The sequence below is a fragment of the Scyliorhinus canicula genome, chromosome 10 (assembly GCF_902713615.1).
Source record: "Scyliorhinus canicula chromosome 10, sScyCan1.1, whole genome shotgun sequence".
NCBI lineage: Eukaryota > Metazoa > Chordata > Chondrichthyes > Carcharhiniformes > Scyliorhinidae > Scyliorhinus > Scyliorhinus canicula.
Window position 1 is genome coordinate 111,962,510 of NC_052155.1, and position 12,749 is coordinate 111,975,258.

Genomic DNA, 12,749 nt, shown 5'->3' on the forward strand with positions numbered 1-12,749 from the left:
ATTTTTGGGTTGTGCTGGTGAAACCCACGCAGACATGGGGAGAATGTGCAAACTCCACACGGACAGTAACCCAGGGCCGGGATTCGAACCCGGGTCCTCAGTGCCGCAGTCCCAGTGCTAACCAACGTGCCACCCCACCCTTGTATTTATAAGCCTTCTCTGACATAATAGGATGAAATTCCCTTCCTCATATACACAAACTTGGACTGACAATATCTAATGACAGTTCTGGTGAAAGATCAAACTAAAACATTAACTACTCTCTCCATAGATGCTGCCAGACTTGCTAAATATTTCCAGTCATTTTCTGCTTTTGTTTCAGACTTGCATCATATGTAGTACTGTCATTATCTAAGCTTGCTTCAAGGAATTATATTGTCCAACAAGTACCATTCCCCAATAACCAAACATCTTTTGTAATCAACGCTTCACAGACTGTACATTTATGGCTATTTATACAACAACTTGAAATCTATAGGCATTGGCTCATAGCTTCCACCCAGTAGCGTAAAGTCATGTCCCACTGGAATAATAAGAGTTCAAAGCTCTGGAAAACAGTGTTGAGACCTCCGCTTGGTAGAGCTGCTTGGAACCTGCAGTGAAAGAGACCCCATAGGCCACAGCACGGTGCAACTCCAATAGACTGGGGGTTGATTAGTCGGTGGATAAGGGTGGGTAAGAGTGTGGTGGGTGTCACATGCAAGGACCAGCCTGGGTGCTTAAAATTAGAAATGGTTTTATTTCAGAGTAACTACTGGTATAAAACAGGCAGAACCAACTGCAGTTAACAACTGGATGGCTCCCAACGCCAAGCAACTGTCCAGGGGAAATTAGCACTTCTGGACAAGTGCCACGTAAAGCCTTACCTGGAAACTTCCGAGAAGGATTCTCCAGCACATCTTTGGGGTGCTTCCCCAAATTCAGCACTGAGGAGCCAGGAAGTTACGAGCCACAGTTTCTTCAGGCACATACGTCAATACTTCAAATTCACAGTTTGTGAAACATATTCTCAGCAGCCTGTGCAGATTAGTAGGTCTTTACCATGTAACCATTATTTAAATCCCTTACACATTCTTATTCTACTTGCAAATTATAAATGATAAAGTCATCCACTCGGCACTTTTGGCTGAAGATTGTTGCGAATGCTTCAGCCTGATCTTTTGCACTGAGGTGCTAGGCTCCTCCACCATTGAGGATGGGGATACTTATGTAGCCTCCTCCTACAGGGATTTGTTTAATTGTCCACCACCATTCATGACTGGATTTGGCAGGGCTGCAGAGCTTAGACCTGATCCATTGGCTGTGGAATTGCTTTGCACTGTCTATTACTTGCTGTTTATGCGTTCGGCAAGCAATAAAACCTGTCTTGTAGCTTCACCAGGTTGACACCTCAGTTTTAGGTATGGCTGGTGCTGCTCTTGGCAGGCCCTCCTGCACTGTTCATTGAACCAGGGTTGATCCCCTGGCTTGGTGTAAATGGTAGAGTGGGGGATATGCTGGACCATGAGGTTGCAGATTATGGTAGAGTACAATTTCGCTGCTCAAGAGTGCCTCATAGATGCCAAGCCTCGAGTTGCGAGATCTGTTCGAAGTCTATCCCATTTATCATGGTGGTAGTGCCACACAACTCAGTTTATCACAGACTCTGTGATTAAGACAGGTTTCACAACAACCTTCACTTGTATGCTGAACATAAACTAGTAAGGACAGCAGTTGCACTTTCGGTGGGGGAGGGGGGGGGGGGGGGGGGGGCTTTCTATGCTACTAGCCTTCCTAGTCTACTTCCTAGTATGATCACAACTTTCATGGAAATAGTTACAAAGAATTTTCTCACCCTAAAATCTTATTTGGATATATTAACATTTACCTGGTTGACAAGTTCAGGGATTCCCAAGGCCCGATCAATCTCCTCCAGACCAAGCTCATCGATATTCTTTAATGCTGAACGCAGCTGATCCAGAATTGTGCCTTCATCACTAGGAGTTTCCATTGGAATAGATGGACAAAGCAGATCATCTTGAGAACTGCTGTAGGATTGCCTGCTAATATAAAAAGCATAAATATAAAGATACCTAGACAAGTTTTTATATCATGGCATAGGAATGAACAGCTATCCATTATCTCATCGCTATTGCCACACCAAGTCCAGATCACATAATATCCCCCTCCATCAATGACTTATGCTGCATTTAAATGATTATTCTTGTGATTAAACCCATGTGTCTTTCAAACAGGCTTTGGTAATTCATAGGACACAATACAAACATAAAATAGATCAAGTGCATTTTGTACATCACTGGCAAAAGACACAAGATTACTATTCCTGAAGCGTCAATCACCAAAAAGTTATTAAAAAAAAAAATTATTGGAATAACTAGCTAAATGGCAATGCCCAATTATACTTCATTAATCGCGTCTCTGGGCAGTGTGGTGGTGCAGTGGTTAGCACTGCTGCCTCACAACACAGAGGCCCCGAGTTCAATCCCAGCCCTAGGTCAGTGCCCATGTGGAGTTTGCACATTCTCCCCATGTTTGCGTGAGTCTCACCCCCACAACCCAAAAAGATTTGCAGGGTAGTGGATTGGCCACGCTAGATTGCCCCTTAATTGGCAAAAAAGAATTGGGAAATCCAAATTTACTTTTAAAAATGAATCCCGTCTCCAGCAGCTGTCATTTGCTAGCTTGTAATATTTTTTCAACTGTCTTCTTGCCTACAGTAGTCCCCCGTTATACTGCGCTCCGCAATACCGCGGTTCGCGATATACCGCGGGGGGCTTATGGACCCCAACTGTCAGTTGTGTCAATTTCAGCGGCCGGCTAACTTTGATCCGGAGGGAAGCTGCTCTCACTGAAATCAGCCGGCCGCTGAAATTGACACTGCCCACTGCTCTCTCCCTCTAATCCAACTTTTAAGTTTTAATGTTTCTGATTGGAGGGAGAGAGCAGCGGGCAGTGTCAATTTCAGCGGCCGGCTGATTGCTTCAGTGAGAGAGCAGCTTCCCTCTCTGGATCAAAGTGAGCCGGCCGCTGAAATTGACACTGTTTTAATTGGATCCACGATGGGGGTTTTAAATTTATTTAAAAATCTATGCTAGCGCTTCCCATTGTGAGTCTATGGGGGTCTGACCTCTCCCCCCGCCCCCCGTAGACTCACAATGGGAAGCGCTAGCATAGATTTTTAAATAAATTTAAAACCCCCATCATGGATATCCGCGGCTCGGATACAACGCGGGTGGCTGTCTTGGACCCCAACACCCGCGTTATAAAGGGGGACTACTGTATCAGGAGATCTTACTTAATATCATAGAATTATAGAATTTACAGTGCAGAAGGATGCCATTCGGCCCATCGAGTCCGCACCGGCTCTTGGAAAGAGCACCCCACCCTATCCCCATAACCCAGTAACCCCACTCAACCAACACGAAGGGCAATTTTGGACACTATGGGCAATTTAGCATGGCCAATCCACCTAACCTGCACACCTTTGGATGTAGGAGGAAACCGGAGCACCCGGAGGAAACCTACGCACACACGGGGAGAACGTGCAGACTCCGCAGAGTGACCCAGCCGGGAATCGAACCTGGGACCCTGGAGCTGTGAAGCAATTGTGCTAACCACTATGCTACCGTGCTGCCTTGCCTCAAACTTCCATTTCAAAGTTCTACCTTTATATTGGACATAAATTATTAATTTAGGCTAGCGCACTCAGTATTACACATTCAATAAGCAGACACCAATATGAAATCAGGGAAAAGTAATAAATATATAAAAACAAAACGCTAATCAGTTGGACCAGCATGTGCATGATCTGAAACATACAAGTGAGCTCCCTACATGCACACTTTACTCCCACATTCCACTAATTCAGCTGAAAGACATTCCCTTTGTGCAAATTATTGTCATCACACTAGTGTGAATTGGAAGTGAACAGACCATTAGAAATGAACGAGGAGCATAATGTCAGATAGAATTCCGCAATGGATGCTTATTCACAGGTCTAAATTTCCAGAAATGTATAGATAAAATAGCATAGTTATGCTGTTGTGTTCGTAGAAAACTCACGATAGCCTGAGTTCAAATCCCACCATGACAGTTAGAGAAACAAAAATCACAAACAAAAAGCTGGCACGGTTAAATATAAAAATTATCACAAAGCTAATTAAATACCATTTAAAAAAACTAAGTGATTTGTTAAATTTCATTAGGGAAGGAAGTTGTCACATTTATCCAGTTTGACCTATAATTAACTCCAGATTTCACATCAACATAGCTGACCCTTAACTGTCCTCTGAAGTGACCCAGCAAGACTTCGTCATAACAGAAAACATTGCAAAGAAAACCGTCACCCATGACTTTGTTATTTCTAGACTTCTAGTCCTCCAATGTTTTCAGCTTTCACAAACTAAACCCCTACTGTCCTTATCCTATCACCACATTAAGTCCAGATCACGAATCTTCCCCTCCTTCACATTGGCACGCTCAACTCTTATAGTGACGAGATTACTATTATTATCTTGCTTTTCCACTCCTGGCTTAAGGTTTGGGCTCAGTTTAGCATCTCCTTTGAACTTTGGGTCTCTCTCTCTCTGTGTGATAAAGTTGGATCAATTATCAATGACTACATTAAAAAAATTATTACAATTCAAATTCCTCACAAAAGCAACAGTCTATTGTCTTAACTGTGTAACTCACCGAGTTTGATTAATGAAAGATCCCTGTTCTATAGGCATTATACTGTCTGGCCAAGGTGCTGTTTGGTTTGGTGGTGCTTGCTGCTGGTTGTATGGAGGACCTCCCATACCCATTTCCATTTCAGATGTAACTAATTGGTATAAAATAGCAGCAAAATTATTTCCTTTCACAACGGCATTTTGCATAAACGTCACCTTGAACAGAATAAGCAGACATGGATAAGCTCCACAAAAGGACATTTGAAACAAAAACATTCCAACAGCACAAGAAATAAAAAAGCTGCAACATACCCATCATTTGTGACTGGAGCATCGATCTCTGACCAGGCTGACTGTTCGGTCTCATAGGAATACCAGGTGTAGGATGGCATATTATACTACCTTGTAATGGTGCCCTGGTCATTGTGTTGGATACTGTGCTACCTGTGGTGTTGGCAGCAGAGCTCGATTGACCCCAGTCTACAGAAGCCATGCTGGGTCGAGGGGCAACACTTCCCATACTACTGACCATCCCTAGAAAGGAACAATGAAGGTTGGAGAATGGTGCAGTACTTGAAATTCACTTTTCTTCCTTGAGAATTACACATGGTTACACATAAACCCAAATAGTAGGCTTCTTATACAACCGCTTTTTCCACCTATTTATTTTCAAATCTGTAGTTCTTGCCATGCTGCAAACATTTTCAATGCAGTTCCTTGTTGTATGTATAATTGTAAAACATTACTCTTGGTAAATTTTTCAAGTAGTTCAGTCACTGGTAATCTTCAAGCGTAATATAAAAACCATGCAAGCCATCCCTTCTCTACATTAAAATAGCGTTTTAAAAAAAAACTTGTTGATAAGCACTGATGCTTTATGTGCTAGTGACAGGTGCTGAGGAGTGTGGATAACCCCTAACTTCCTTCCTGAGGAAGTGAATCACTTTTGCTACTGAATACGTCAAGACTTTACTTTCCAAATGAGCTGAAGCCAAGTTACCAAAATCAAACAATAAGAGTTAATTTAAATGTTAAAGATAGCTCAGTATAACTGGAAATATACATGTATAAAATATATATAAATATATTAATAGTTACTGACAAACAAGGTCACAAACTAATATTATAGTTATAAAGGGATAATTATGCCCCTTTTAGCCCAAGTTTTTAAGCACTGAACACAGGGAAATTTCATAAAGAAAACTTTCCGATGTTTGTCTCAAACTGCAATTCATTACGGGTATACCCTCATCTGGGGAAATCCTTCTCCTTCCATTATGATCAATGAATCACGTAAATTAATATGCTCCTGCTTCGGAGAACAAACCACTTCCAGTGAATTAATCAAAAATAAACTTTCATCAATTATCTCCTTTAAAGCTGGTCATTTAAAAAAAAGAGAGAAGTTATAATTTGCCAAAACACCATGTTCAAACAGTACAATGACGGTAAAGCAATGTTCATCTCCAGTATCAATCTTTAGTCTATATAAACTTACGACATTTGGTCAAGAGGCACCGAGTTTAATACAAAGAATGGAAGAAAGTTGAAAGGAAGTAAGAGAGGAGCCAATTGGCCTACTCCTGCTCCTATGTCTTGTGGTATTAGAAAGTTCGGTGTTATGAAAGATGCTACACTACACTGCACCCATCACTAATTACAATGTTTTCCCCTAAAATTCATCAGGTAAAATTAACAAACCAGGGCGTTAGGATATGCAGCATTTCATTTCAAGGGTTTTGGAGTAATACCAAAGCTTTGCAAATGCCACATTGCAGTTTGAGGTGGGTAGTGTAACTGTTACAGAAGCTTCTTTTGATTAGCAGGAGTTAAAAAGAGGCTGGGGGAAAAGGCTCATACCACACCAAAATCATAATTTTCCTAATTTCAGTTAGCTGGTCGGTCAAAGTTCTCATAATAGCCAAAGCAATTTGTTAAAATTACTTCTTGCAGAGCCAGGACAATACTGCTGTCAGAAATTATACCAAATACTAGTTGACAAGGAGAAAGTGATGACAGCAGATTTGAAAGGAAAGGTGACAGTACTGGAGGCGAGAGAACCATTAGCATCAGCTAACATGGGGGTCAAGGATGATGTGGTCAGCAGTTTGAGGTGAGTAGGATTGAGGGAGTAGAAGGTGGATCTTATGGACAAGGTGAGCTCAGAGATGGCGTGAGGGGAGATGGGAGAGAAACAGTTACAAGTTCAGAGCTAAGATGGAGGGAATTTTAGCAAACTGTGGCTGGAGGGAAGAGAGAAGCAGCAGAGGCAGTTGGATGGATGGTCTTTGTAGCATAATGGAGTGTGTTAGACTGAGTCCCATAAAGGTCAACTATAATTTCCTGTGATGTCATAGAAGGAAGTGACATATATTTTCTTGACCACATTAGTATTAGAGAAAGCAGCATGGAAAGAAGCTACTGCAAGGGAGTGTTCCTGTAACTGCAAATAAGTTACAATAAAATTAGTGTTTGCAGATAAGTTTTTGCAAGTTATTGAAACTACTCTAACCCAACAACAATAATACAATCTTACTGACAGGCAAGTCTATGAATTCCTCACATTGCAAGACTTCTTTGAGCTGAAGGTTTCAGACTTAAGTGAAGATTGGAGGTTGGGTGTGGAGAATGACCAAGATGAGAGAGCACAATGAACTAAATAGGAACATGGGCATCAACGGTGGTGGTGAGGATTGAGCAGATCGTTAGCTACAGAAATGCACTGGTGAATGGAGGGCCAAAAGGTAGACTGTGGGGAATTTGAAAGTGCCCTTTTAAGTAACTTGGGAGTTTTCTTTTCCAGGGGTCGAAACAGAAGGCAGTCAAGTGGAGTAAGGCACAAAGGAGATGCCCTTTTATATGATTGACACAATGCCAGTAGAGTCGCCTTCGAGGTGGCAATGCATTGGGATTGGTCGTGAATTTGGATTAGGGAGTTTATATGGATGGGGAGGTTAAGGGAGGATGTGAGGGTAGTGAATTCAAAGCATGGTGAGGTGAGGTGGAAGTTGAAATCACTGAGGATGAGAAGTTGTTGGGTGCAGGGTCTGAGCAAGGGAAGAAGTGAAGATATCCAATGAAAGTAGATTGAGGATTTTAAAGAAGAGTTGAGAAACAAGGTTAAGTTCCCCAAATAGGAGAAGGTTCAAAAGCAGTAAGGGGCAAACTGGTGATAAGGGCAATCTGGAGCGGGCAAGTGATGAAAGGTATAATCAAATGGAGAGGGCGTCATTTTGGTGGAAAGTATTATCACTCGTCAAGCAGGTAAAAGCATTAGTGCAGATGCTGGAATCTGAAACCAAAGGAGAAAATGCTGGAAAATCTCAGCAGGTCTGGCAGCATCTGTAGGGAGAGAAAAGAGAAAAGAGAGCCAACGTTGAGTCTAGCTGACCCTTTGTCAAAGCTTTGGCAAAGGGTCATCTAGACTCGAAACGTTAGCGCTTTTCTCTCCCTACAGATGCTGCCAGACCTGCCGAGATTTTCCAGCGTTTTCTCTTTTGATCACTAGTCAAGTTTCTGTCAAGGCAATCATGTTGATGCAATCACATGTTCATGGATGGCAAGGGCTATGTTCACAAATGGATGGATATTCTGGAGTGAGATGCAGAGAAGAACGGTGATAGTTGATCCACTAGTAGAGTTCATGGGGGAGGTGGGTGGGACAGGAAGATGAATTGGCAAGCTTAGCCCGCAGGAGAGAGGGGAGTAAGCAGTAGGGTTTCCTGTTGGTAAGAGCCAACTTGAGTAGCTTGTTGGACCAGTCGGAAAATGTGGAAAGAGGCACTGAAGAAACTATGTTCATTCAGGAGGGAGACAAGTCTGGGACAGTAGCAATGTGTGAGGAATACTGAAGGATTGGGGTAGGGACATGGGGTGCAACATACCTGGCAGGAGAGAAATTAAAGGAGGCATGATGACAGGGGGCAGAGGCATAGTGAGAGGCAGAGAAGAAAAAGGGACTCTGACAGGGTTTAGATACCCAGTGTGGTCAAACATTCCATTTAGGTTTGAGCACAAGGAATTGCTATTTGTTCAAAACACTAAAGGACTGATATGCATATGGAACCCATCTCTGCAAAAGCTTGTTTTTGTAGAGAAACAAAAACAAAAACACACCCCCTTGCAAATCTGAGGAATTTTTCACTAATAAAAGGGTAACTTTTATGCCGGACTATCCTAACAAACTATTTCTCGTCATTTGGATGCTTCCAAACTAATTGCAGATATATCCAAAGGGGAAACCCCCCATTCTAGTCAAACAAGTCCAATATGAAGTGAACATACCTGTATTGGTTGCTAAACTTCCTTGACTTGCCATCATCCCTTGATTACCCATCACTTGTGACATTACTGCATATGTACCACTATTTCGCATTGGTGGGAAAGGTCCGGCAGTAGTCTGGCCTTGCATATGTATGTCCAATGCTGCGTTTCGGCCCTGTTGTTGTGGTCTGGTTGGCTGTATAGCTCGAGAATTGTTGAAAGCTACAATTTAAGAGTTAAAAGAAAAAAAATGAATGTACATTAGTCATGAGCTATGTTGCCAGTATTAAATATTTTCCTGGGAACATTCCTTTATGTAAAAAATAAACAAACCATCAGAACTATTGTGCTCATGCTATGCTAAGCTGAATAATTCTCGTTTATTAATGGTCCATACTTTATCAAAATAATGGCGAGGGTTTACTGATGTGCAAATGCGGCAGCAACTGCAGCTGTCAGCAGACCTACAGTAAAGCACAGAAATCCAACGTGTTGTTGCCTGTGGTGTGTCACACCATTGTTAGATTCCTGAAAACCTCGTCTCACGATTGGCTTACCATTGAAATGCATTGAATGGTATGAAGATGGGGCATGGTAGGTTAAAACTAAATTGAAAGTTGAGTCTTAACCATTTCATAAATGCTTAGATTTTTCACCCTAACTTTTTCTTTGTCTCTCTCATGATAATTGTTCTTTTGATTTATTTTTCCTCTCTTTTGATTTGGCATCAACTTCACCAGTTCTAATTTTTGGCAGACTCTGTTGGGTACCCAGCCACAGAAAATGGGGAATATTTTCATTTCCAGATGTAAAGCAAATTTTATATCAAATTGAAAAATATTTAAAATTACATTTCCAGGTACATGCATTTTTGGGGCAGCAACGTACTTTACCAGAAACACCTCGAGTGGGTACAAGTAATTTGAAACCATAATGTAACTGTATTTGCAAGAAAGTAAGTGGCACCTTCAACTCTTCATTTCTGTTACTCTAGTGCAAAGCGAAGTGAAGTGTTATTCTGCTACTATAGCTCTCGCCAATGTCCCCAGTTCAACTGACTTCAATTGTCAAAAGCTTCCTGGCATTGCCACTGCTTTGTTTAACTATTTTGTCTTTCTGTGGCCTAAAGGCAGAATGTTATCCTATAGTAGGGTTGCACTTCATTTACTTCTCACCTATTGTGATAAGAAAGGTGTCAAAGTGTACACCAACATGCAAATAATATCAATAGATCAACATTAGTAATATAATTAAATGTCATGGAGAAGTGGTCTAATTGCTCAAATGTTATTTTCTACTAATCAGCCCAAATTTGGGCATTGTCTAGGTCTTGCTGCATGTGGACAGAGACTGTTCAAGTTATTGGAGGAATTGCCAGGGGAGCCGAACATTGTGCAATCATCTCTGATCAGTGCACTCTGGCTTCACGATAGGTCACTGGGATAACTGAAGCTAGCTGAGCCTAGAATGCAGCCTCAGGTTGCTGCTGCAGCAATCCCTGGGCCAAGATAATGGACTTCCAAAACCTCAACTATCTTCTTTTTGTGAGAGGTATGATTCCTGCCAGTGGATCCCCATCGAGTTCTTAATTATTAGGGTTCCTTGTACCCTGTCAAACACTGGCTCACTGTCAAGGGCAGTCAACCCTACAATTCAGCTTGCGTCTATATTTGGACCATATCTTTTTATTAAAACAGTAAAAATATATACCAGGCCAAAGTGGTCCCAGCTGGAACCAAAACTGAGCATCAATGAGCAGCTAGTTGTGGATTTAAAACACCACAGCCAGGATGTTGCTGGGGTCCATAAACTTGTGTCTAGTGCACTTAAATATTTTTTTCATGTCACATGTAGTGACTCGAATTGGCTTACTACTGTATCCTGTGTTTGTGAATTCCTAATGAGGAGAAAGAGAAGAATCACCTATTCAGCACTTATGGCTGAAGATAGCTGCAAATGCTGCAGTCTCTTTGTTTGCAATCACATAATGGGCTCTGCCAACATGGAGGCTGAGAAAGTTCATGGAGCCTCCTTCACCCATTAATTGTTTAATACTCCACCATCATTCACAACTGGATATGGCATGCTTAAGAACTTTGACCCGATCTGTTAATTGTGGAATTGTTTAGCTGTCTATACATAAAATCAATGCTGTTTTTGCTATTTAGCATGTGTATAATTTTGTGCTGTGTAGTTTTCCCAAGTCTGGTTCACTGACATGCTTGTCTACATTACCCATTGAACCAGGATTGACTTTGATGGTTTGGAGTAGTGAGGGATATACTAGGACATGAGGTTACAATTTGTGGTGTTATGCAATTCTTCTGCTTTAACGGCCCACAGTGCTTCATGTTTGCCCAGTTTTGAGCAATGAGATTGGTTCTTGCCTTATACCACTTTCTGTGGCTTTAATAGCACAGGGAACAGTGGAGGGTGCCTTCATTGTGAACACGTTTTTGGTCTCCATAATGGCAACAATCCCCATTACCATGATAACAGGCAGATGCATAAGAACTAGGAGCAGGAGTAGGCCACCTGGCCCCTCGAGCCTGCTCCGCCATTCAATGAGATCATGGCTAATCTTTTGTGGACTCAGCTCCACTTTCCGGCCCGAACACCATAACCCTCAATTCCTTTTTTCTTCAAAAAACTATCTATCTTTACCTTAAAAACATTTAATGAAGGAGCCTCACCTGCTTCACTGGGCAAGGAATTCCATAGATTCACAACCCTTTGGGTGAAGAAGTTCCTCCTAAACTCAGTCCTAAATCTACTTCCCCCTATTTTGAGGCTATGCCCCCTAGTTCTGCTTTCACCCGCCAGTGGAAACAACCTGCCCGCATCTATCCTATCTATTCCCTTCATAATTTTAAATGTTTCTATAAGATCCCCCCTCATCCTTCTAAATTCCAACGAGTACAGTCCCAGTCTACTCAACCTCTCCTCGTAATCCAACCCCTTCAGCTCTGGGATTAACCTCGTGAATCTCCTCTGCACATCTTCCAGTGCCAGTACGTCCTTTCTCAAGTAAGGAGACCAAAACTGAACACAATACTCCAGGTGTGGCCTCACTAACACCTTATCCAATTGCAACATAACCTCCCTAGTCTTAAACTCCATCCCTCTAGCAATGAAGGACAAAATTCCATTTGCCTTCTTAATCACCTGTTGCACCTGTAAACCAAAGTTCTGTGATTCATGCACTAGCACACCCAGGTCTCTCTACACAGCAGCATGCTTTAATATTTTATTGTTTAAATAATAATCCCGTTTGCGGTTATTCCTACCAAAATGGATAACCTCACATTTGTCAACATTGTATTCCATTTGCCAGACCCTAGCCCATTCACTTAACCTATCCAAATCCCTCTGCAGACTTCCAGTATCCTCTGCACTTTTCGCTTTACCACTCATCTTAGTGTCATCTGCAAACTTGGACACATTGCCCGTGGTCCCCAACTCCAAATCATCTATGTAAATTGTGAACAATTGTGGGCCCAACACGGATCCCTGAGGGACACCACTATCTACTGATCGCCAACCAGAGAAGCACCAATTAATCCCCACTCTTTGCTTTCTATTAATTAACCAATCCTCTATCCATGCTACTACTTTACCCTTAATGCCATGCATCTTTATCTTATGCAGCAGCCTTTTGTGTGGCACCTTGTCAAAAGCTTTCTGGAAATCCAGATATACCACATCCATTGGCTCCCCGTTATCTACTGCACTGGTAATGTCCTCAAAAAATTCCACTAAATTAGTTAGGCACGACCTGCCCTTTATGAACCCATGCTGTGTCTGCCCAATGGGACA

General features: G+C 42.0%; 1 protein-coding gene across 16 annotated transcripts in view; it reads right to left on the reverse strand.

Annotated features, from left to right (window-relative positions):
• ncoa2 (nuclear receptor coactivator 2) overlaps positions 1-12,749 on the reverse strand; it is a 361,025-nt gene that overhangs the window by 50,373 nt on the left and 297,903 nt on the right. For 12 of the 16 annotated variants that reach the window (XM_038809570.1, XM_038809575.1, XM_038809573.1 and 9 more), the window contains 4 exons: positions 8,955-9,155; positions 4,983-5,204; positions 4,693-4,822; positions 1,868-2,042 (listed from right to left, as the gene is read on the reverse strand). In XM_038809570.1, coding sequence (XP_038665498.1) covers positions 1,868-2,042; positions 4,693-4,822; positions 4,983-5,204; positions 8,955-9,155 — 728 coding nt within the window. The remainder of the gene's footprint in view (positions 1-1,867; positions 2,043-4,692; positions 4,823-4,982; positions 5,205-8,954; positions 9,156-12,749) is intronic. The other 4 variants (XM_038809585.1, XM_038809580.1, XM_038809586.1 and 1 more) reach the window with 1 other exon arrangement.